At 40.6% G+C, this 24967-nt stretch overlaps 3 protein-coding genes across 3 annotated transcripts; 2 read left to right on the top strand and 1 right to left on the bottom strand.

Moving 5' to 3' along the window:
- Positions 1 to 430: 430 nt before the first annotated feature.
- On the bottom strand, positions 431 to 5356 carry LOC311006996 (alpha-N-acetylgalactosaminidase-like). Its single transcript, XM_084000072.1, has 9 exons — positions 5126 to 5356; positions 4504 to 4660; positions 3796 to 3936; positions 2540 to 2751; positions 2361 to 2455; positions 2031 to 2192; positions 1663 to 1860; positions 1425 to 1565; positions 431 to 697 (listed from the first exon to the last, which is right to left on the bottom strand). The coding sequence occupies exons 2-9, from the start codon at positions 4656 to 4658 to the stop codon at positions 497 to 499; spliced, it is 1305 nt and encodes a 434-aa protein (XP_083856198.1). The 5' UTR covers positions 4659 to 4660; positions 5126 to 5356; the 3' UTR covers positions 431 to 496.
- A 1166-nt stretch (positions 5357 to 6522) lies between these two features.
- On the top strand, positions 6523 to 9923 carry LOC311007808 (uncharacterized protein). Its single transcript, XM_084001139.1, has 2 exons — positions 6523 to 6620; positions 8025 to 9923. Exons 1-2 carry the CDS (start codon positions 6602 to 6604, stop codon positions 9395 to 9397), a joined length of 1392 nt encoding a protein of 463 aa, XP_083857265.1. The 5' UTR covers positions 6523 to 6601; the 3' UTR covers positions 9398 to 9923.
- A 1009-nt stretch (positions 9924 to 10932) lies between these two features.
- LOC311006990 (adenylate cyclase type 3-like) lies at positions 10933 to 23889 on the top strand (the record flags this gene model as incomplete). The annotated part of the gene is made up of 20 exons (XM_084000066.1): positions 10933 to 11604; positions 12941 to 13090; positions 13814 to 13950; positions 14034 to 14145; positions 15329 to 15456; positions 15699 to 15857; positions 15931 to 16090; positions 16194 to 16301; positions 16498 to 16574; positions 16689 to 16850; positions 17055 to 17142; positions 17390 to 17506; positions 18281 to 18552; positions 18631 to 18712; positions 18903 to 19061; positions 19739 to 19885; positions 22650 to 22766; positions 22880 to 23006; positions 23095 to 23219; positions 23323 to 23889. The coding sequence occupies 20 exons, from the start codon at positions 10933 to 10935 to the stop codon at positions 23503 to 23505; spliced, it is 3282 nt and encodes a 1093-aa protein (XP_083856192.1). The 3' UTR covers positions 23506 to 23889.
- Positions 23890 to 24967: the final 1078 nt, after the last annotated feature.

Here is a 24967-nt window from a genome sequence, read left to right as displayed (position 1 = left end):
ATTTTGGTTGAAACCAATTTTATTCAATGAATACATTCACAAAAATTTATAAAAACATTTCTCATTTTTGAAACACACACACGTTATAATTTTCCTGAGCAATGCAAAATCTGGATCTCGACAGAATAAAACAATTATCTTTCAAACAAAGCAAAAGATTTTAATGTAAACGTTGTTCTGAAAAAGTTGCATGGCAGTGGCCTTTGTCATCCTTCATGTTTTCACATCATCTTTTAACATAGATTTGTGTGACCATATTATAAACCCTTTAACTTCATCAGTGCTGATGCTGCAGGTGCAAAATTTCCAGGATCAGAGGTCATCTGAATGCTCACAGTGATTTCATTATTTAGCACTTCATGGGTAATAGTAGCAGTCCTTTGAGCACCAGACAGTGTATATGTGGGGTCTTGTCAGTCAACACTTTATCAAAGCAAAGCGCTAAGGCTGAAACTGCGATGTGATTGTTAGATGTTGAGGATCAGAGAGTGAGCGGTCAGAGAAACCCACGAGGAATGGCATTTTCATCATCATTGTAGGCAAAACCCTGGACTCTGCCACCCTTGTAGAACTGGCGGAGGTTCAGTTTGGCAGGTGCAGAGACATACCACATGACCGCACCTGTGGGGTTCACTGACACCACAAAGTCAGTGGAGTCTTTCAGCATCGTGGTCTTGTCAGTGAAGACGTCATAGATCTGAGAAAGAGAGTAAAGACAACATAGATAGATGCTATTAATCTTGTGTGCCGAGTGGAGCAACACTGTTATGTGCAAGTTCAACTAAATAAAGCAATTCAATTTAACTTTACAAAAGTTATAAAGATAAAGATAAAAGTCTTAAGATCTTTCAGAGGAGATATGAGGAAGACAGTTAACTATTCACTCTTTCAAAAGGGTAAACAACACATGAGACATTTTCTGCCAAGAAAAGCATCAGCCTTCATCAGCCTTGTGCAGACAGCAAAGTTTGGTTTAAAATGTTTTGATCTGGATCTTGAATGATTTAATAAATAAATGGTGTCAGGTCATATCCCTCAACAGGTGTACAACTCAGGAGGATGGATATGTGTACCATTTAATGGCAGTTTAGATTTTAATACATTCCTCAGTGACACTGGTGAAGAGCACAATCTATTTGATCTTATCTGAATAAGGACAAACCTAAGCAACCTAAGTAAGAAGTGATAAGAGGAAATCCCCAAAGGAAGACTGAATATAAGTCTGGGTTGTGATGTTTAGCCAGGGCATATGAAGTTGTATCATCTGCATAAAATGTTTGTTGAATTGATAATTAGGAGGAATACTGTTATTCATGTGTTATGTAAATATCAGTGGATGAAGAACAGATCCCTGTGGCATTCCAATACTGATGGGAAGAGGGCTTGACTCCATTGCCAAGAAGTCCTTTAAAGACATACTGTACCTTGTAGCTGCCTGTGGTGTAGTTGAGTTTATTCAGGGAGGTTTGGTAGCGGTAAGGCATGTCGGTACGACGACTGAAGAACACCAAGGCACTGGCATTATTTGTCAGGGGGCGCCAGAACACCTCAATGCCACTCTTCTCCTGGGAGAAAGAAATTGATAACAAAATGGAAATAAATGACAGTAAGCCAAATGGTAAATGGTAAATCATCCTGCAAGATTCATGCAAAGAGTATCACCTTTAAAATTCGTCTTCCCTGAACACCCATTGGGTCCTGGTTGATGCTGATAGCCATTTTGTTCTGCAGGATGCTGCGGGCCCCACTGCTGATGGTACGCAGGTCATTAGACATGAAAAGAGGAGCAGCCATTATTGCCCACAGAGCCATCTGGGTACGAGACTGGTCCATGCTGAGGCCAAAGTCGCCAAGAATGAGCTGCAGATGTCAAAAATACACAACTGAGGAACATTATCTCAAATTATAGAAGCATACAGTAGCATGCTGTAGCATTGTGGCCATTGTTTTTTTTTTTTTTTTACTTTTGCAACTAATATCGCAGACCTTACAAACAGGCCATATGGAGATCTTATGTCAGTTAAACAAACCATATCAGGGTCATTCCATCTTCCCGGTCCAGCAGCAGGTATCAGAACATCCTGATTATTAAAGAACCAGTCAATAATGTTCAGGACACTGTCCCATGAGTCCTGGATGTCACCATAGTTACGCCACAGGTTGCAGATTTCACCCAACTGAGTGTAGTTTACCTGAAAAACGTAAATCAAAAATACAATTAAAAAACACTACAACATAATGCAGAGAAACAGTCTCATTCCACTCAGGGAAAATCTTTTCAGTGATGTGAATGTTACATTAAAATGTTACATCTAAAGCTTGAAGTTTAAAAATCTAGATTGAAAACATCCTGATTATACCTTGGGTGGCAGACCACCCTGGTAGGCAGGCCAGCTGCAGGAGTAGCCAATGGGACGGCCTGTTGCATTCAAAGCCTTCGACATGAGGGGGTAACCTGCTCAAGAGAGGAATGAATATTAGACAAGATCACATCAGAACAGCTTTATTATTAAAATGTAAAAGTCCTGTCTACTCTTACCCTGCTCCTGCTCAGTGGCATTAGAATAACAGCCGTCATATTTTAACATATCCACCTCCCAGTCAGCGAAGGTCTGGGCATCTATTTTAATCTTGTCCAGCGGGGTGCCAGGGTAGCCCCCACAGGTGTGTGTGCCCATGTCTCCATAGATTCCCAGCTTGAGACCCCTGTCGTGCAGGTAGCGTGCCAGCTTGTGGATACCTCCTGGGAATCTGAGTTAAGTTTATGATAAAGAAAAGTGTTACGTAATACACAAAGAAATCATTAGTTTGTGTCACGGCTGTCTTATAAAGTACACATATCCACTGAGATAGAACAGTTCTCAACCTTCATGGTTTTCATGATCACCTCAGTTTGATTTATTCTAATATGATCTAAAGAGGAACTATGCAGGACTTGTAGCTGAACTATGCTATATTTTTACCTTAAAGGTTATAGCTACAACTTTTTCATCAAAAGGATTAATTTAAAAAAAATAATGCATCCACAGAATGTCTAGAGGGGTGCAGAATAAAAGTATTAATTTTACAGAATTTAAAAAAAAATAGTATATAAATAATTGTTTAATAAATTTTGGCGGGTCCGAAATATGTAAATATTTACATCTGGTTACGTTGGCAACGTCGGCATGGAATGATCTCTGTGGCAACAGCATTAGAACGTTGATGTCATGTGTAACTGGCAACCAGTAAAACGGAAGGTTGGAGCAAGAGCAGGCAGTGTGAGTTCTACACCTACTGGCCAGAAGGAATTAAACTTGTAGCTATCACCTTTAACCTTCGAGCTTGTGATGGTTTGATAAATGGGCTAGAAGGCTCTTCCACGTGACGTGTGTGTCTCTTAATGCACAATCGCGCCCCATAACCCATAACAGATTAATCTACACAAATATACACGTCGTAACATCGTGTATGATCCGCTCTCTTGATCGATTTCTCGCCAGCTTCGTTGTAAACAAAATGCACATGGCCAGGAGGAGGGTTAGCAAAACAGCGGAAAAGAGACCGGACTTACATAGTTCCTCTTTAATCTATTTTAATCATTTCAGGGAGGTAAAGGACAAATGTTTTTATCACATAGACTGATGCTGCCCATAAATAACTCTGCACAGTATTGAAGTTACTGGTTAATGTTTTGTGTTAGTCATATGAGTGCATGACTGTCACATTGTCGCACCTGCTTTTCACAGCTTTATTGACTTGCAGGATTAAAGGTGTGTGCATTTGGGTGTGTGTGTGTCATTGTATGTCCCATACCTTTTTGGGTCAGCCTGCAGCCGACCCTGCTTGTCTCTCTCCATGGAAGACCAGCAGTCATCTATGTTCACATAGACATAGCCAAGTTCCCTCCAGCCATCCTCTGCCAATCTGTCTGCCATGTCGATGAACAGATTCTCACTGGAAGAAAGAAAGAAATCTCATTAGGAGGTAGAATATATCTTTCCTTAAGGAACATAATTCAGTGATGCTAGTGTCATATCTTTGCCTTAAAACTGCTGAGTGTTGTCATTTTAAAAATGAGAGGTAGCCTACTTGAGTTGATAGGTTGGCAAAAAAAAGACCTACTTCACAAGAAAAGAAAAAAGGAACAAAGTAAAAAGTAAACATGTTTAATGTGCATGGGTAAAGTCTGTTGGCCAACTATTGTTTTGATTTTCACAAGACTGGTTTGACCGTCAGAGCTCCACACCCACCAACTGAAACAGGATGTTTCTCATGAACCGTTTAAGAGTCTAATAAAATCCCCACACAGTTCATTTACATATATCAGAGTAAGATAATTTTTTCAAGTTGTGCTACCACATAAAGGGCCAGTTAATATCATCATATAGGGAGGTTAGTGACACTGAACTATGGCAGTTTGATGCTTTAACTTGCTGAGTTATATAGGCCTACAGTATGTTTGACATTCACAATCTTGATAACTAGTCTTTCTAACAACAGAATTTACCCCAAGGCTATTACCTGATGCAGTTCTTGGGGTCATGGTCACAGTCAATATCGCAGCGGAACCGTTCCCATGCCAACCAGCCCATGGGAGGTGTCCTCATTACTCCATTGTCAAGGGCGAAGGTGGTCACTGGGAGCACCAACGCAACAACCAGCACGGCCAAATGCATTTCTGCAGAGGAAATACACATTTGTGCTTTTTCATTTTACAAAAGCAATGCCCTGCATGCTGGCATACTGTGGGTTTAGTTTAGTTTTATTGTCATATATATTAAAAGTACTGTGTACGGTCAATGCAATGACACCTCTCACACAGATACACCTGTCCTGTCGGCTCTCACATGACTGGGTGTGACTGAGGCTTAAAGCAGGAACAGCACAACAAGACAGGTGACTTCTCCATCACACAGTCTGAGAAAACATCAGCTGACTTTATCAAAACTCCAGGACTTAAATCACATAAACCTCTTGGGGCAAGGCAGATACAGTAAAAACACATAACCAAAATGCATCCTACTCTCCAAAATCAGTTGTATTCTATTTAAAACTAATGAAATTGGTTTTGAAAAGGTACTTTACATGGTTTCATTGTTATTTTTATGCATTCACACCATAAACACAGTGAAAACAAACTTACTGTGATCCAGTGACTGGACTGAGAAGCTGAAAGAAGCAGCAGGACGAGGGAGGATGCGTTCAAGTCTCCTCGACTGCGATTCTGCGCTGGACTCTTATTCCCACTCGTCCCTTAAATGAACTCCATGGCTATAAAGTCTCCAACACGCCGACAGTAAAGAAATAAACTAAACCGTCTTTGACTGAACCGAGAAGCAGGAAACGAGTCGACAGTCACGTGACAAGGGTCAGCTGACCGCGGAGTATGAAGGAGGTGAGGAGCGGGGAGCAAACCGGTCGAACCGTTTTTAATGTCCTTTCTTGCTGTAGCCTACAATAGTTTTATACCTGTGACCGCCCGATAGGTGACGTTTGTATCTATATCAGAGACGTTCTCTTCGGCCTTTATAAACTGTAGCTATGGCTGAATTAATGGTTTAATCATCCACCAATGCTTAATACATCAGCTATTAGGTAGGCTAAGCCATAGTTAGACCCAGCAGCAGGTTGTGAAAAAAACCAACATGCGTTTACTTGTCATTTCATTAGAGATCCCTTAAGTCATCAGATGAGTGAGACATTTATAAAAACGCCATGCATTTCTCAGTAAGCCAAATATGCAATAGTCACCCATAGACTAAATGCTGATTGAAAAGAGAACTTTTCACAAATCTATCAAGATCACAATGGTAGCCTATTTGCAGTGTCTGAATGCATTTTCCCTTCCTTTCATGGTTTCTATTTGGTAGGCCTTGGTCATAGTCTATGTTGTTTCTGTTTTGATATATTCAAAGGGTCGAAATGTGAACGATTGTATTAACTGACCAACTTTATGGTCAGTTTACTAGCATATTTTCATAATATCACAAATGTGTGACACAGATCTTAGGTCCTTTGTCAAAAAAATCCAACTGAGGTGAAAGCACTTAAGTGTTTTCAGCAAAATATCAGAAGTCATTCATTTTGCAGGATGATTTTTTTTAAATTTTTATAGCCGGATGACTGTTGTGCTTTGGCCTCCCCAAGAAGTTACAAAATAAATGTAAGTGGTTGGGAGAAGTGGCATGGTGCTACAACATGTCCAGTGGGAGGCGCACTAGGACTAGAAATAGTCCCGTCATGTCCACCATTGCAAATGGGTAAATCCTATTTGCAATGTCTTATGAATCCAGTAGTGATCTCATAAAAGTAGAACAAAAGAACTCAAACCAATGGGTCTACTAAATGTGCCATGGTTGTGATATGTGAGTTGCCGTGCAAAATGTGCAAAGATAACTGTCTTGATTGCTGTGTCCTCTCTCCAATAAACAGATCTCTAGCACACAAGAGTTTTTATTCCTACATGTACATTTAAGCTGACAGAATATGTCTGTCCTGTCAGACCAGTCCTTCGTGCACTCTAATGCTGCGCCTGTCACTGGTTGCTCGTGCCCATGTGGGGGAAATGTGACATCAAACAGGAAAAGGTGGAGCCTATGAGCTGCAGCAACTGGGAGCCATGACACAAGAAAGCCTGGGTAAGATCACTTCTGAATATATTGAGAAACATAGGCAGAAGACAGGCAAAGCTTCAGATTTATAACACACACACGTGTGACTCAAATGCAGCTGCCTCTATATGGTGAACAGACGAATATAAGTTAATCCTCAATCATGATCTGTAAGCATGCAGCTGTGACACTGAGCTGCTGCTGCGATGATATAAAAATGAATCAGCCTACAGCCAGAGTATAGATAAGCAGTTTTACAATCACTCAGCGGCACTGACACAGGAATATAAGTGTGTGTATAAATATATATATATAACTGTGATGATCTGTAGAAATGTTTGTTGTTCTTACTGCAGTTCAAACATACTTCCTGGTTTAAGTTTCAGAATGGTTTGGTTCAAGTGGTTTCACGTTCCTCTTAAAGTGACAGCAGCAGTTCAGTGCATATCAGAACATGAACACGAACAAGTAATGGAAGCTGTATTCAGATTCTTCTGTTTAGTCAACCTAGCATAATGTAATAGTTCTTGTGATGCAGAATGACTTTGTTTTAAAGTTGAATCCTGTAAAATTATGTGCTGTAAATTCTGCTTTAACATAAAAGCAGCAGTCTCCTGGAGCTGGTGGGGACACAACTCATTACTCTGCATGCTGTTGGAAAGTTTCATTTATAACATGGTTGGTTTAGGTTAGTGTTTACATGGTAGTTTTATATACAATGGGCTTTGAATCTTTGAACTGGCTGTAATCAACTCACTAATTGAACACAAAAATGCCCCAGAAATGTAGAAATTATAATCTCTAAACCCACCTCAAGATAATCCTGATGATAGGGGTTATATTCTCAGACTTTAGAAAGCTAGACCCACAGTATGTATTACTTACCTGCCTGAATCCCCATGATGAGCAAACTGAACTGCATTTGTATGGTCGGAGGTATCACAGAATAAGAATTTCATTGTACTGTGTGACGCTGTCTTCGGTGCATATGACAATAAAGATTTGATTTGATTTGATCTCAGTAAATTAGAATATCATTGAAAAGTCAATTTCCAGTAGTCCAAATTAAATAAGCCCAACCAAGTATTGATTGCATACAGGTGGACATACTTTTCAGAAGGCCAACATTTCCATATTAAAATGCTTTTTTAATTGGTCATTGTGATATTAAATTTTTCTGAGATAGGCTACTGAATTTACAGCGGATGAAAATGGATGGATGGATACTGAATTTTAGGTCTTCATGTAAGCCATAATCATTACAATTAAAAATAAATTAAATAATGTAATGGATCTATATAATGTAATAGTCTCACTTTTCACTTTTTGAATGGAATTACTGACATAAATAAACGTTTCCATGATATTCTAATTCACTGAGATGCACATGTAGTTACTCAACTGAAATCTTCGTGTCTTTACCCCTCCCAGCACCAACACTCCTAAGAAGCGCAGCAGCAGGCTTTGCTTTTGGAGAAGCTGCATTATTTGCAGTTAAGCCTGCACTGACTGAAGATGACGTCCTGCTGCAAACTGCAGTGCTGGCTGCTGGTCGAACCAGCACCACAGGTGTTGGAGTAGTAACAGCGTGCCTCGTGTTCACCTCACTGCTCGTTTCCCTGGGAAGTGGGTTCCTCCTTGCTGCCATGGTGATGAACCTGTTGACCAAAATAGGCGTGAGCCGGGTGCCTTGGTTTGTGGAGGCCTCAACCGGGGCCTCTGCTGTGGTGGGAGCTGTCTCTACTGGAGTGTTAGTGGGCGTCCTCCCACCGTGGGCCTTCATCGCAGCCCAGGCCGTTCTTGTCCTTGTTGTCTACTCGTACTCTAATGTTAATGACATGACCACAGCTCTGGTGATCATCTTCACCACCCTCTACAGCAGCGTTGTATATGGACGGATGGGTGTCATAACTGGAGTGTTTGTCACAGGATTGACCATCAGTTTCCTCTGTGCCCTGCGCAAGGCCCTGACAGAGAGGAAAACACCAAGACCAAAGTCTAAAACCGGCTCCAAATTGTTGGAGAGGATTTTCTTCTATTCTGTTTTTGTGGGGATACTAGGATTTTCAGTAGGGTTAGTGGCAGGTGAGGCAGGAGAGGGGTCAAAGGCGGAGGTGGTTTTGATGCTGCAGTCAGTCCTTTGGGTGGCGTTTCTGTCTGCAGGGCTGCTAGGAGCTGGACTGGGAACGGTGGCCATGGTTGGGATGGGGCCAGAGGCGGCCGGAAAGGTCGCCGTGGGAGCCGCTATAATATCATCAGTGACCTTGAGAGCTATTCTGCAATCGTCCCCGGGGGCCCGCAGCAGCATTGGGGGAACGTTGGGAGCAGCTACAGCAGCAGGGGTGTCACTCGGAGCTGCAAGCGTCGCAGCGAAACAAGCGTTCGGGTCTAGAAATTCAACTTTAACAGTTTTAGGCTCAGTTGCTGTGGGTGCAGTTCTGGCCCTGCGAGGTGTGTCGCTGACTGGAACTCTGCTGACAACATCAGAACTTATTACCATCACTCTTGTTGCAGTGGGGGCATTTGTTCTGGGTGCACCGAAGAGCCCGTTCAACACTCAGGTGAACCTACAAAGGGGCCTTCTCACGGGGCCAGAGCTAATTAAAGGTATCGGCATGGAGACAGTCACCGCAGCAGCAGCACCTATTGGCGCCGGGGCACTTGGGGCCGCAGCGTTAGCCACCGCAGCTCTGGGGAGACTGGGGACTGTGGGAGTTGTGGCGGCTATATTGTTGGCTTTGGGAAGTGCTCTGAGTGGCATGATAGGAAAATCACCACAAACAACAAGTGCACACAGAGACTGACTGATGCTGAGTTTACACTTCTGCTGGTCTCTACCTGAACACAGGCCACAAGAACCAACTATACCAAACACCAAAATAAAGGGACAAATAATTTAAAAAAAAAAGAATTTTAAATGATGCCAACGCTCCTGATGTCAATCATGTCTCAAAAGGTGATGTTCATGTACAATGTTTTTTTCTGTGATTGTTGCCTTAGGGTATCTCTAATGCGCCCTTGTCTCAGGAATGTATTGCTAATAGTGTTGACCTCCAGTGGTGAATTGCTTTGGATCAAAGTGTCAGATGAGAATGTAATGAAAGGTTTTTGAGAATTTCCACACATTTTGTTAGTATGTCATGCTATCATTTTCTAAATCCATCCTTAAATTCTTGCTTGATTTGTTTTCTTCCAATAAAGACTCTTTTGGTTTATAAGATAAATGTTAAAAGTTGTCTTTTTCCCCCTCAGTTTTAAGTTTAAAGGGTGCAAGAAGTTGAGAGTGAAATGGAAGAAGTATTCACTCTTTCACTGTAATGTCAATTTGTGTGCATACAGTATGCATGATGTATAAAGAGATGTGCCTATATCGCTGCAAATCTGGGAGTATATGACCATTTCAATTATTTGAAATTTAGTCTGTTATGTGATGCACTATTTTCTTTTTTTACATTAAATTGAAAAAACTTGTATTATTACCATGTATTAGTGTGGCTCCCATTGTGATATGCCTTATTATTGTCAGACTGATCACCAATTAGCACTAGAGAATCAAATAAATTGCTTATTAGTCTACTTTTTGTACAGAAGCTTTAATGATCCCTTCTCCTCACTTGGCACATTTCCCAAGACATAATTACGAGCTGGCAGTTACTTTGGTTTCATCTTAGCAACAGTAACAGAGGACTTGATGTTTAGAAAAGGGAGGGGGTGTTGGGTGGGAGGAGAGAGAAACAGAGGCTGACATCAGAAGACTGAGGAGCATCTCAGAATAAGTTGTGGAGAGCTCGCTATCATTACAAGAAATATGGATTTACACACTAATATGTGGTGCCAGTCTGCCTGTATACAGACATATGACCATCTGTGAAGAGATGATATGTTGCATACAAATGGATATTCATCTGGAGGTGGTTGTTTTGCTGGTCTACCATGGCAGCAAACTGGACTTCAGCTGCAACAAGAGGCTGCAAGAAGTTTTTCTACTGACACAGCCTGTGGGCAAGAGGCTCCACTGATCGTATTTATTCTAAGGAGTTAAAGTTACAAGAGGAAACATGATAATAAACTCTGAAGGTAAGAGACTTATCATGGTGGATATATGCTGAAACAAACTACTCTTCTTCCTGGAATTAATGGAATCATTTTCTGCACTGAAATATTCTCGACTCATGTGGGTGAATCTCTCCACAATTAAAAGTTTGATTATGTATTTGTCCCAAAAAGTAGCACAGAGAGGGGTCACGCTCAGTTTTCCATGTATTTTGGCATTCTGTGCACTACAGGAATACTAATACAGTATTACATGAATCAAGAGGATTGTCTTTATTAAAGCAGCATGTCTCTGAACCGGGTCCACACAACAGACATGGAGCAGTCTGTAGAGTACTCAGTGGAGTCCTACTCAGGACCGGCTCCCTGTGACCCGGGTGGGACCCGGGAGGTGACCGTGCTCCAGTCCAGCTGCTGCAGCTGCCTGCCGCGCGCCGTGCGCCTCACCTTCACCCCGGAGTCACTGGAGAGACTTTACCAGAGCTACTTCCGTCGCCAGAGACTGGACAACCTGCCGCTGTTGGCCATGTTCGCCGCGCTCTTCAACAGCTTCATCATCATCATGTGCGCGGTGGTGTACACCGAGGACAAGCTGGCCATGGTGGTGGTGGCGGCCGTGGGTCTGGCCGCAGACGTGGTCCTCTGCGCGCTGTGCTGGCTGCGGAAGCTTCCGGGCTCCGCTGTGTTACGCGGAGCGGTGCCGTACGTCCTGTGGTTGATGATCACCGTCCACGTTTTATGTTACATGGGGCTGAACAACGAGCGGTTCCCCCACGCCAGCGACTCGGTGGGCTGGCAGGCCTTCTTCAGCTTCTCCAGCTTCCTGACCCTGCCGCTGGCCCTGGTGCCCCTCCTGATGCTGGCCGCCCTCTCCGCGGGAGTACACACCCTGGTCTTGGGGGTCATTGTTGCTCAAAGGTTTGATGCCAACCTGCAGGGGCCCATGCTGGTGAGACAGGTAAATATTGCCTCTCAGTAAAGTGACAAAAGCACAATGTTATCATTGAAGGAGTATAGCCAAAGTCAAGAGTTTGGCAACTGTCAAGGAATAGTTACACCCACATGTTTGTTTTTTCCCCCTTTATTTAGCCAGGTTAGTCCCACTGAGACCAAAGATCAATTTTCCAAGGGAGACCTGGCCAAGAGGACAGCCACATAGTTACAGTAAAAACAGTAAACAGCAGATTAGATTTACAACATTAGTCACACAGACCAGAACCAGAACCAGGGCTTGAAGTTGAAGTTCAGATTATAATTTGTTCCAAGCATTAAGTGACAGAAACCTAAATGCTTTCTTGCTCACTTCAGTTTGTACATTGGGAACTACAAATCACAGATTAACGGAAGATCAGAGATTGTGACTTCCATGTTTCCTTGTAAAAAAGACAAGACAAATAGGAGGGAGTAATACCCAGAATGGTTCTGCAAATAAACACCAATGGCTGAGGGGTTGAGCACTTCAGGATGTCCAGAACAGAATACACAATAGTGAGTAAGGGGATTACAGTTGTTAATGAATCTCAGTACCCCATGGTTCACACACTATCCAGCATGCCAAGACAATGAGCAGAAGCATTCATATACAGCACATCTCCATAGTCAACAGCAGGCATAAAGGTTGTTTCCACCAATTTTGGAACTAGCAAGACTTGTTTCTATAATAAAATCCTAATGAGATTTTTACAGATATGAATTGAGAGGCAGGCGTTACTGGGATTTTTAGTTTTTACATTTTATTTATTATATTTTATTCTATTATTTATGTAAATGTATTAATTCAACTGTAATGATTTCTGCATCTGTACCTCAGTACCATTGCAAATGTAGGTTTCTTCTCAACAGTTTTGTGATTTAAAAAGAATAAATGAATATGCCCACACTGTATCTTTGACACAAATATTCTTTAAACAGTGTAATGATTTTGTAATTATATTTGACTTATTTTGAATCGTTTGTCTTATGTGATATTAGATGCAGTAGTATAGTCCTCAATCCCACAAAGTAAAAATTTGAAAAACCAAAAGTGTACACTCCATTCAGTACTGTACCTGTTTTGGTTTCTCTCTGAAAGGAAAATGTGGAATCTTAGTCAGAAACAAAGTCCTGTATCAGCTGAATAGTTGAATAAATGTGTCTATAGATGCTCAGACAGGAAATACACAAATTGTTTCCTCATTCAGACCACAAAATACACAGTGTCATTTTCAAAGTTTCGAGAGAAAATTTTCCACATAGCATCATAGTCAATAGTTAAAAAGTGACAGTGCAAACACACATCCTCTCTTCCCCCTCAGCTTCTAGCCAACATAATGCTGTACCTGTGCGCAGCCGTTGTGGGTGTGATGTCGTACTACATGGCGGACAGGAAATACAGAACAGCTTTTCTGGAAGCACGCCAGTCCCTAGAGGTCAAACTCACCCTGGTGGAACAAAGCACCCAGCAGGTAAGTGGTTCACATATGTACACACACATAACTACATAATCCTTTTTTATTTTATTTTGGGCCAACACACATATATACAACCACAGAAACACACCTGTGGGGAAGAACACCCTGTGCTGCCTAATTATGGAGTGTTTTGCTCAGTGAGAGACTAATGGGTTGATTAGAGAGACAGTTGTTTTCACCAGTGGAGACACCATCAGGGACCTGGTACGATGTGGTCATCCTATGACAACCAATACAACCTTCTCCAAAACTGTTGGCAGATATTTTTATAAGTGTTACAGATTCTGTATGTTGTTTATCTGCTTACACACTAATTATCCTAACTGACTAGTCTTTCATTTGTGTCACTCAGTTAGCCAACCAACCTTGCTTTTATTAATTATATCCCTTCACTTTCACAAGCTTCTTACCTGTGACAATTAAACGGGAGCAGAACTGTGGGAGTAGTTGAGGTGGGGGTGGAAAAGATAAGGTGATGATGCGTAGGGTGAAGGATGGAAGAGGAAAGTGGAGGAAGATTTCCCAAGGTGTCTTGTCCCAGCAGGTTCTAGACAGAGAGAACCGGCCCACCACAGTGAATCTGACCAGATGAGTGGGTCTCTCCAGGATCCCTTCACTGCCTCAGTCAGGCTGTGTACGCACATGGGACAATTTATTCTCTCTGTCACTGCTGAACATGGCAGCACTCACATTTCTCTTGACTGCCTCTGCATGTAGGAGGAACTGTTACTGTCTATCCTGCCCAAACACATCGCTGATGAGATGCTGCAGGGCATGAAGAACCAGGCCAATCAGAAAGAAGTCCAGCAGCAGCAGTTCAACACTATGTACATGTACCGCCATGAACACGTCAGGTCAGCTCCGTAAAACCTTTTCTGTGGAGGGTGTGTGGGGACTTGTTGAGCGTTACATTGTGACATTTCCATTTCCACTGCAGTATCCTGTTTGCTGACATTGTGGGCTTCACCCAGTTGTCCTCGGCCTGTAGCGCCCACGAGCTCGTCAAACTACTCAACGAACTGTTTGCAAGTTTCGATAAGCTGGCAGCAGTAAGTATGTGTTTACATACTGTTGCATTCCCTTCTGTGTTTCTCTCCTCATCTCATGATACAACTTGGATAATGAGTCACATGATTAAAGCAACCCATACGGCTTTGTTTATATAGGACCAAATTGGATTTGGTCCTATATAAACAAAGCCTTTTTTTTTTTATCTCATCTTAAAAAATTTGGTAACACTTTACTTGAATACGGGTTCATAAAACTGACATAACACTGTCATAACCATGACATTACACCTGTCATAAACATCAATGAATACTTATGACTGTTGTTGTTAAGTGTCATTCGGTAAGTTATGTCACTTTTGATGCAAAGTTGACATTGTTTGAGATGTACTTGTTATGAGAACTTGACATAATTTAAACATTTTGGCAATTAGGTCTGTTATGTTGTCTTTATGTCAAGTTCTCATAACAAGTAGGCCTACATCTCAAACAATGTCAACTTTGCATCAAAAGTGACATAACTTACCGAATGAAACTTAACGACAGCTGTCATAAGTATTCAATTATGTTTATGACAGCTGTCATGTTGTGGTTATGACAGTATTATGTCAATCTCATGAACCCGTAGTCAAGTAAAGTGTTACCAAAAATGTTATATATTCAATTCGACATTGGTCATCAACTTTTATGTCTGTAACATAGCAACCGGTGTTACTTTTCACAGTTCCTCTCATCTGTTTATAGTTCTCAGAAAAATGTTTGAATGGATCAAAACCATGATGGACACTTAACCTAAAGAGAAATTAGAAGTATGGTTCCTGTTTACATTTCACTTGTTTTGTAGAAATAATACAAGAGGAGCAATATGCAGTAAACTAGTTAGCCAAGTGAAAATATGAAAAATTATCAGCTATCCTAAAGATATGGCAGTTTATTCAAGTCTAGGAAGTTAGGAAGTTTGTGTAGACTACTGTAATACACGTTTCCTATCTTAAGTTAGCATAGGAATTTTGACCTAGCAACTATTCAGCATCAGCTATAATGGTTTTTCCCTATATGGGGTCCTAACCCAAATGACCATGGTTACCAAACATGTGAGATGGGAAGTTTCTGTATTACATCCCCCAGGACTATATCTTACAGGTATGTCTCTGTTTAATTATTATTTTTTTTAGTAATCTACTGTTTCTAAGTTTTAATGTGGATTTCTGCCCTCATTTTACAGGAACATCATCAACTGAGGATTAAGATTCTTGGCGACTGCTACTATTGTATCTGTGGTCTTCCTGACTTCAGAGAGGACCATGCAGCCTGTTCCATAATGATGGGCCTTGCCATGGTTGAAGCCATCTCGTAAGTCGTTTTTATTATCACGGTTGAGAGAGGAAACCGGCACCACTGACAGGTTTTATTTGTATATCAACAGGAGTTCAATATTGCTGTAAGAGAAATTTGTGGTTTGAAAATGATGGCTGGAATAAGAGAATAGGAAGACAGAAATGGAATGATTAGAAAATAAAGAAGAAACTGTTTTTTTCTTGTGTCTTGTGATGACTTCAAAATTACCATATTGATCTTCTGCTTTCTTATTCCAGGTATGTTCGAGACAAGACAAAAACTGACGTGGACATGCGCGTGGGCGTCCACACGGGCACGGTGCTGGGGGGAGTGCTGGGTCAGAAGAGGTGGCAGTTTGATGTTTGGTCCACAGACGTGACTGTAGCCAATAAGATGGAGTCTGGAGGGATTCCTGGGTAAGAGCAACATACTCATGGAAAGTCAAACTATCGCCTGTACTTTATTTTAAATGGTGCTTATGCGACACAGGAAAGTGCATATTTCCCAGTCCACCAAGGACAGTCTGCACGGAGAATTTGAACTGGAGCCGGGGAACGGTGGAGAGAGGTGTGAGTACCTGCTGGAGAAAGGCATCGACACCTACTTGGTCCTGGTGCCTGAACAGGTGGCGGATGAGCTCAGTGGAAATGTTAGTGGTTGCAGCGCTGTTGTCATTTATGATCCAAATACACAGATTCAGATTTGTATTTAAAAATCTTAAACGGCTGTTTTTCCTGATTTCCTTGGCTCAGAAACCAAGCACACTAAATAACAGAAATTCAAACAACTTGATCAACACTACAGCAACCAACGGGAATGTAGCCTCACCACAGTCCACACCCACTGAGTCTAAACAGGAGGTGAGCTATAATAGAAGCCTTTATCGTTGTTATGTTGGAAGTAAATATCTGCTATACAGACACGGAGACTGATGTTTATACTTGGATTAGGAGTGCACTGATGCAGAAATGCATTGAGATTCTTTGAGAAATCGTCTACAGTAAACACATTAAAATCCCACCTGTGTCTAATCTGCTCTGCCTTTCTTATTCCCAGAGGAATAAGATGGTTGAGGAGCAAGTGATCAACAGGCGGCTGCAACAGGAGCTGCTGGAGAGAGAAACTCAACAAATGTAAGAAGACAGGAGAATTAAACAAACAAAAAAAGGAATAAGAGTGGCATTAGTTGGGAAAGGCCATAATAACTAGAAACAAATGTACTCAGCTGTACTCCGTGTTTCTCTCAGATTGAAGGACCATCAGATCAACCCGGTATCGTTGCGTTTCTTGGATGGAAAGTTGGAGGAGCATTACTCCTCTGAGAAGGAGAAACGGAGCGGAGCGGCCTTCTGCTGCTCTATGATAGTGCTCCTTTTCATCACAGCAATGCAGGTGTTCATAGACCCACTGTGAGTTCATATGTTTGTATTTAAATCACCAAAATGAATGCATTGTTAATTATGGAATCTTTATGCATGCAGACTCTGATTTTCTACCCTTTCAGTTGTGTCTTTGACCATGTGTGAAACCAGACTAACACCAATTATAACATCTATTAATGAAGAAGATTGTTAATTTGTCAGTAGCTGACTCAAAATGTGTTTCTGTTCTAGGTTGGTTGTTAACTATGTGACTCTGGCCATAGGAGAAGTTTTGCTGCTGATCCTCACAGTTTGCTCCCTGGCTGCCGTCTTCCCCAGGGTGAGAGAGCAAAACAAATCCATGCATGGTTGTTGTGGTGGGAAGCAGAATTTATTGTGTGAATGTACAAAAAAAAATGAATTCACAATGCAAAATGTATTCTCAGCATCAAACAATTACGACTGGTGTTAACTTATAGATACACATCGTATTGAGAGGATTTGTTTTCGCACATGGCCGTTTGTGACCCTCTGAGTACACAACACTCAGTGTTGATGATAATGATGGTGTTTTTTGTTTATCACAGATGTTCTCCAAGAAGTTGGTGTCTTTCTCACTGTGGATTGATCGCACCCGCTGGGCAAGGAACACATGGGCCATGGCAGCAATATTTGTTCTTACCATGGCTGTGATCGCCGACATGGTAGGCTACGTTACCAAATTCTAATACACTGAGTAAGTGTGTGTATTTTTGTGTCATGGAAATGTGTATTTTTTTTCTAATCCACTGAATTAAAATTTTAGTACATCAGTGCAAAATTGGCTTGTGTATGTGTATGTGTGTGTGTGCGCACGTCTTGCCATTTGTGTGTTTCCACTTTGTCCTCATCAAACTATCACTGGCTTTTATGTGTCTGACTACATGTTCCCAGTGGGGTCCATTAGCTGTCTGTTTCGCTGCCTGCTGGCTCATTTGTCACAGCCCCACAGGAGCAGCCTGTTACACACACTGCTGCCTTCAAGGTCTGACAGGAACACAGGAAACCAAAGTGAACATTCTTTTTTTTATTTCTGTTTCAGCTGTAATGTTGATGTGACAGACACACTTTCAAAGGAAAAATAAAAGGACGATGAAAAAAAAAACTGATTGACTATTATACTATATGGAGTAGTTAAATAATCACCATCACACGAGTTCATAAATTATATCTTATTGGTGGTTGATTGATTATATTTTAAATGTCACTTTGCCAGTTTCATGTTTACACACAGAAAATGTATTAACTGAATTGATGAATGAACTGTAACTTCTAATTGCCCATCTGAATGGAATGAGTTAACATCATCTCTGTAATGTTCAGTCCTTGCTTGTTACAAATGCCAGAAACGGTTTACCTACCTGGTAAAACCAAGCTACAGAGGCACTGACAGGCATTCAGTGAAAACTACTCTGTCTTTTTATTTTTGCATGTTGCAGCTAAGTTGTGCCCCGCCATCGCTCCGCATCTTCAACAGCACCTCTGGCCCCGTCTTGGAGTCATTTGGGGACCAAGGCTGTGTCGATAACCCAAAACACTACAGCTTCATGGCTGTGATGTCACTCATCGCAGCCGTCATGTTGGTGCAGGTCAGCCATCTGATTAAACTGGGCCTCATGGTGCTGGTTGTGACAGCAACTGGAGCTGTTAATATCTACAGCTGGCGGGACATTTATGACCTATATGACTATATACAGTTTGCCTCCTACAGGTGAGAAAACAGATAAATAATAAAATACAATATAAGATCAGAGGCCTTTAGGTGATACTGATGTCTTTGTGTCTTCAGAACATCTACGGTACCATCTAAGTACCTCATGACCATTATGATTATCATCATGATGATTGGTTTCTACTTCTACGCCCGTCATGTGAGTCCTTTTTCTTCTGCACACCCACACAGTGTCACCCTCAGCTGACCCACAGCCTGTTGACTGTAGACTTCAAAAGTCAGCACAGACTAAAGCAACTCTCAAATTTCGTCATCACACCTATTTATCTCCAAATAATGCGTCACTGAATCTGTGTCACCTGAGTCTTTTCTACACTGTGTGTGCACAGCTGGAACGTCAGTCCAGGAAGCTGTTCCTGTGGAAGATTGGCGTCCATGACCAGAAGGAGAGAGTATTTGAGATGAGACGCTGGAATGAGGCACTGGTCACCAACATGCTGCCAGAACATGTGGCCAAACACTTCCTGGGCACTAAGAAGAGAGATGAGGTACATATGTGTGTGTGTGTGTGTGTGTGTGTGTGTGCGAAGTTACAGGATCATCTTACATATGTGGGTGTTTTAGGTGCAGTATCAAAAAAGAAAATGATATGAGTGAGGAATGTCAAGTAGGAGGAGGAGGAGGGGAAGGAATGTCCAACAGCATGATGCTATTTAAAAGCCATTCCAGTTCAAACCTCAATCAGAGGCAACATAAATAACTCATCTAAAGCAACTTAACCAGCAACATACACTTAAGATAATTTCACCTCTTAAAGGGATACTTCACCCAAAATCAATAATTCACCAATTTTCTACTCACCGTCATGCCAAGGAAGGGTTCGGAGAACTTTCATCAAAACACTTTTGGAGTTCCAGGGATCAAATTCATTTTTTTACAAACAACTTTTTCATGTCGCGGCTTCAGGACACTTGGGTCAGTACGGACGAGCAGTATGGAGGTATTTGGATGTTTCATTCAGTGTGTGTTTTGGACGATTCAAATGTGAACTAAAAAAAAGTGAACTCAAACCCTTCCTTGGCATGACGGTGAGTAGAAAATTGGTGAATTATTGATTTTGGGTGAAGTATCCCTTTAAGTGATTATGGAACCTGTGCCTCGTCATCACAATTCATTACATATTCAGGAATTGTAAGTACTTGACATTTTCATTCATCATTCATAGGAGCTGTACAGCCAGTCTTATGATGAGATAGGTGTGATGTTTGCTTCCATACCCAACTTTTCTGACTTCTACACGGAGGAGAGCATCAACAACGGAGGACTTGAGTGTCTCAGGATCCTCAATGAGATCATTTCTGACTTTGACAGTGTGAGTTGTGGCATTTCTACATCTGGTTGTATATATTGAGGTTTAAAAGTGCTACTCACAAAGGCGTAATTTATAGGGGGGCAGGAAGGTTATAACACCCCCAAATAAATCTAATCTAAGCTAATATAACTGGTTATAATTGGTCAAGCCCATAATCTGCTCAGAAACATAATGAAAAGAGCCTCAAGGCCAACAATCAATTTTCAATAGTTGGTTTGTCATATAAAAGGAGAAAAACAACTGTCTAAAGGAGGTAATAGTCATATCATTGAGTTCGCAAGTGAATGGGCTTTATGCACATCTCCACTACTTCCTGAAATAAGCCAGCTGGTTTATTTCCTGTCTTACATTATTGGACCAACTGATTAATCCAGGTGTGTCTGACCTCACAACAATGGTCAGGCACACCTGGATTAATCAGTTGGTCCAATAATGTAAAACAGGAAATAAACCAGCTGGCTTATTTCAGGAAGTAGTGGAGCTGTGCATAAAGCCCATTGTTGTCTTAAGTTAGCTGGTTGCTAGTTTGCTAGTGGCTGGAGGTAAAGCTAAGCCTGAGGAGGCCACAGAAATGTACTGGTGCGATTTAGCTGATCTGAGAACTGATTGGCTTTTCTCTCTAAAGCAAAATCATGTCATTAGTTCATCTGCATGTTAAGAAATAGCTCCACAGTGGCGAGTGGTGATAGGATAATTTAATAATAAGCATTATAGTCCAGGCAATTTAGCTCATTTTGGACCCCAAAATAGAACTAATTGTCACAGAAGGTTTTTCACCATACATAATTTCTATGAGGTGTCTAGAACAACATACTAAAAGTCCTAAGAAATCCTAGTTGGGGAAATATGTTTAATTTGCATCATTATTTACTCTATAAAGTCTATGGTGCCGACAACAATACACCCCAATGAGGCTATTTTTTCCTTTACTCCTATCACAATGAAACTTTACATGATGAAAGTATCCATGAAATGTAACATTTTTTGTATTACAAGTTTCTTTGAAAATTAATTTGAATATGCAAATGAGCCTTACACTAATCAAATATGCCCAAAATACACCCGAATAGGCTTCTTTTTTTCCTTTACTCCTACCACAATGAAACTTTACACAATGAAAGTAGACATTAAAAGTAACATTTTTTGTATTACAAGTTTCTTTGAAAATGAATTTGAATATGCAAATGAGCAATGCACTAATGGAATATGCCCAAAATACACCCGAATAGGCTCATTTTCTTCCTTTACTCCTACCACAATCACACTTATAAAACTTACTCACACAATAAAAGTATACATGAAAAGTAACATTTCTGTATTTCAAGTTTCTTGGAAAATTATTATTTTTTAAATATGTAAATGAGCTCAACACTAATTGACTTATGGTCAAGAAGCCATAAAGCCGCAAGCAGCAAAAACAGGGGCCAAATAACTTAGTTCTTAGTCCCGCTCATATGTTGTTGAACATAACAGCATATTTAATATAACATCACACACAGTCGTTGAAACGACTTTGATGAATTCTGACTTTCATCTGATGTTCTCTGCAAACTGGGAGGAAAGTCGTTAGGTAAGGCTTGTTCGCTAATAAAAAAAAAAGAATTTAGAAAGCAACTGGAGACAAGACTGTGCAATTAATTCTTAAGGTCAATATACAGTAGGTCTTTTAAGTGTGGCAAGTGACATGTGTGTATGCATAAGTCAAGTGTGGCAAGTGACAGCACTCAGTGCATAGGTTAACTTATTGAATGGACATGAATGTGTTAGTTATTTGGCCCCTGTTGCTGCATGCGGCTTTATGGCTTCTTGACCATAAGTCAATTAGTGTTGAGCTCATTTACATATTTAAAATTAATTTTCCAAGAAACTTGAAATACAGAAATGTTACTTTTCATGTATACTTTTATTGTGTGAAGTGTGATTGTGGTAGGAGTAAAGGAAGAAAATGAGCCTATTCGGGTGTATTTTGGGCATATTCCATTAGTGTATTGCTCATTTGCATATTCAAATTCATTTTCCAAGAAACTTGTAATACAAAAAATGTTACTTCTAATGTCTATTTTCATTGTGTAAAGTTTCATTGTGGTAGGAGTAAAGGAAAAAAAGAAGCCTATTCGGGTGTATTTTGGGCATATTTGATTAGTGTGAGGCTCATTTGCATATTCAAATTCATTTTCAAAGAAACTTGTAATGCAAAAAATGTTACATTTCATGGATACTTTCATCATGTAAAGTTTCATTGTGATAGGAGTAAAGGGAAAAATAGCCCCATTGGGGTGTATTGTTGTCGGCACCATAGACTTTATAGAGTAAATAATGATGCGAATTAAACATATTTCCCCAACTAGGATTTCTTAGGACTTTTAGTATGTTGTTCTAGACACCTCATAGAAATGATTTATGGTGAAAAACCTTCTGTGACAATTAGTCTGTCGTAAAACGCTATTTTGCCTGGACTAATTAGTCTTGTCAGAATAAATGTGTTAATCACCACAATTGATTAACAACAAAATAAAATGCATTATGTTAAATAATAGTGGTAAATGACTGAAACTACTGTTACTACTGTGATGAATATGGGAATGGCAAAGTAAAGTGGTAAATTAGCCTTGTCCTTTCATCAAAGTTCATATACTTACCTTTTTTGCTTAAAAAAAATCCTTATCCTACTCACAAAGGACATCATGATGTGAAAAAAACTGCAACAGTTTTAAATGCCTTGTTCCGACCCCTGAGACTGATTGGTGTCCACTTTCTCCACCAGTTGCTCGACAGGGATGAGTTTCGCTGCATCACTAAGATCAAGACGATAGGAAGCACATACATGGCTGCGTCAGGACTCACACCAGAGAGCAACACTAATGGATACAGCAATCGCAAGGTCGGACACCTCTGCAGCTTCTATCTTACAAATAGAGAGTAGTAACGTGTATCAGCCTGCTGTTGAACTAGTGCTGTTAAGGCTGATGAGAGATGTATACTGTCATTCCACAGCCAGAGGACCAGGCACTGATTGAGCGCTGGCAGCACCTCGCTGAACTGGCAGACTTTGCCTTGGCTATGAAAGTTACACTGAACAACCTCAACAAACAGTCCTTCAACAACTTCATGCTTCGAATCGGTCAGTGTTATGTGTGTGTTTGTTAGTGTTTGTGCCCAATTTCAAATGTAGGACCTTTATGTTTTTAATTCCCTGCTGTTCCCTTCAGGTCTGAACAAGGGAGGAGTTCTGGCTGGCGTGATCGGAGCTCGTAAACCTCACTATGATATCTGGGGCAACACGGTTAATGTGGCCAGCAGAATGGAGTCAACTGGAGTGATGGGAAACATTCAGGTTGCAAACACACACACACACCACAAAATCATATACAGCACCCCTAACATCTACTACTACTGCTGCCCATTTCAGTCTTTAAACTTTCTTTTTCTGCCCTCAGGTGGTGGAGGACTGCTATGACATCCTGAAGCAGTATGGTTTCCGCTTTATCCGAAGAGGGCCCATATTTGTCAAAGGGAAAGGAGAGCTGCTAACTTTTTTCATGAAAGGCAAAGACAAACCCAGTAGCAACAGCGGCCCAGTGACCACTGCCCTTCCACACCAAGTTGGGGACTTGTCGTGACTTTTTTCACTGGAAGAAACTTTATTAACAAAATTTGAAAACCCCGGGCAGAACATCCATTTTGCTTCATTTCTCATACACACTGTCACAACATAAACAACATAAAGCATAGACCAATACAACATAACAATAGGCTACTATTATGAATATTACGACTGTCAAATATCATTTCACCCACAGGGAAATTTAAGAACAGAATTCTGTATAGTTGTAAATAATTCAGGAATAGAGTTCAATATCTCACAGAGCTCCTGCATTAAATATTGTATCACTTTGCACTTAATTCATAGAGTGCTATGAAAATTACAAGATGGGAACAGACATATAAATTACTTTTTTGTTGTTTTACCTCAAGTTTGTGTTTTGTAAAATAATGTAGGTTGATTGCACTATGTATATTGTGTTAATAAAAAAATGTTTGCACCAGGCTTTTGAAGTTTTATCTCTTTGTTTATTTACTCTTTTCTTTCTTTTTTGCCATGCAATGTGGGCAGTAACGTGGTCTAAAGGCAGTGCTTGAATTTAGCAAGCCACTGAATGAGCTTTCATGTGGCAGTGTTTGATAGATAAATGGCCAAGTAGTGATTTTATAAGTGCTGCAGTCAGTGCAAACGCATATTAATTAATCAGATTATTTAGAAAAATCTCAGATTCAGGTAGAGAACAAAGAGAGAGAGAAAAATCCCATTTATGTTTTAAATGTTTACCCTCAGTAAGATTTTTAATAGCATTTTTTAAAATATGTTTATTATTTATGCCAAACAATACTGAACAAGACTTGTTCAGGATGAATGGCAATTGGGGCTGATTAGTGATAACTGGTCAGGTTTGGATGGCTAATTGAATTTGCTTACTGTGACATTTAGAACATGGAAAGTAAACTATGTTATTGGTTACACATGTGTTCTCGCTATAATCATCATATACGTGAAGCGAATTGATTTTAAGATTAATGTGGTAGGTAAATCTGTGAGTTTTACTTAGGCCTACATACTTGTGAGGCCTATTCTCTTAGATAAATAATTTAGCTACATGATATTCTTCTTTAGTGTTAAAATCATAGTGCGAATTACAGGGGGGTTTGGGGGGGTTTGACCCCCCTAATTACGACTTCGACCCCCCTAAAAGAGGTACAAATAACAGATAGGGGGGGTTGAAACATTTATTTTTCTTATTAGTAATCATAAATACTACAATATACAGTATTCCATAGTCATGCCAGGAAGATGCTTGTAGTAACATTTCAGACACCCCTAGTGGACTAAACCATTTCATTGCCTGAATCTGTGCATGTCACTGACTGGTTCACATCCAAGTCGGCGCGTACATTTAAAACTGACTTCACACCGTGTCATGGACTGCTGTAAATGAATGTAAGTAGCTACCAAGCTATTTAATACACTTACTTACTCTAGAATATTTTGTTGGCGACTACAAAAGTTGTTTGTGTGGTACATTATGT

This window comes from Trachurus trachurus (assembly GCF_905171665.1).
Source record: "Trachurus trachurus genome assembly, chromosome: 24".
NCBI classification, from domain to species: Eukaryota; Metazoa; Chordata; class Actinopteri; order Carangiformes; family Carangidae; genus Trachurus; species Trachurus trachurus.
This window is presented reverse-complemented; position numbering and strand designations above follow the sequence as displayed.

What these genes read in the sequence shown, in the direction of transcription:
- LOC311006996 (XM_084000072.1), bottom strand. Translation starts at nt 4,658, where the DNA reads ATGCATTTGGCCGTGCTGGTTGTTGCGTTGGTGCTCCCAGTGACCACC. An exon ending in GACCCCAAGAACTGCATCAG is followed by an intron (nt 3,937 to 4,503) that starts GTAATAGCCTTG and finishes TCTTTCTTCCAG; the next exon opens with TGAGAATCTGTTCATCGACA. An exon ending in GATGGAATGACCCTGATATG is followed by an intron (nt 1,861 to 2,030) that starts GTTTGTTTAACT and finishes TGACATCTGCAG; the next exon opens with CTCATTCTTGGCGACTTTGG.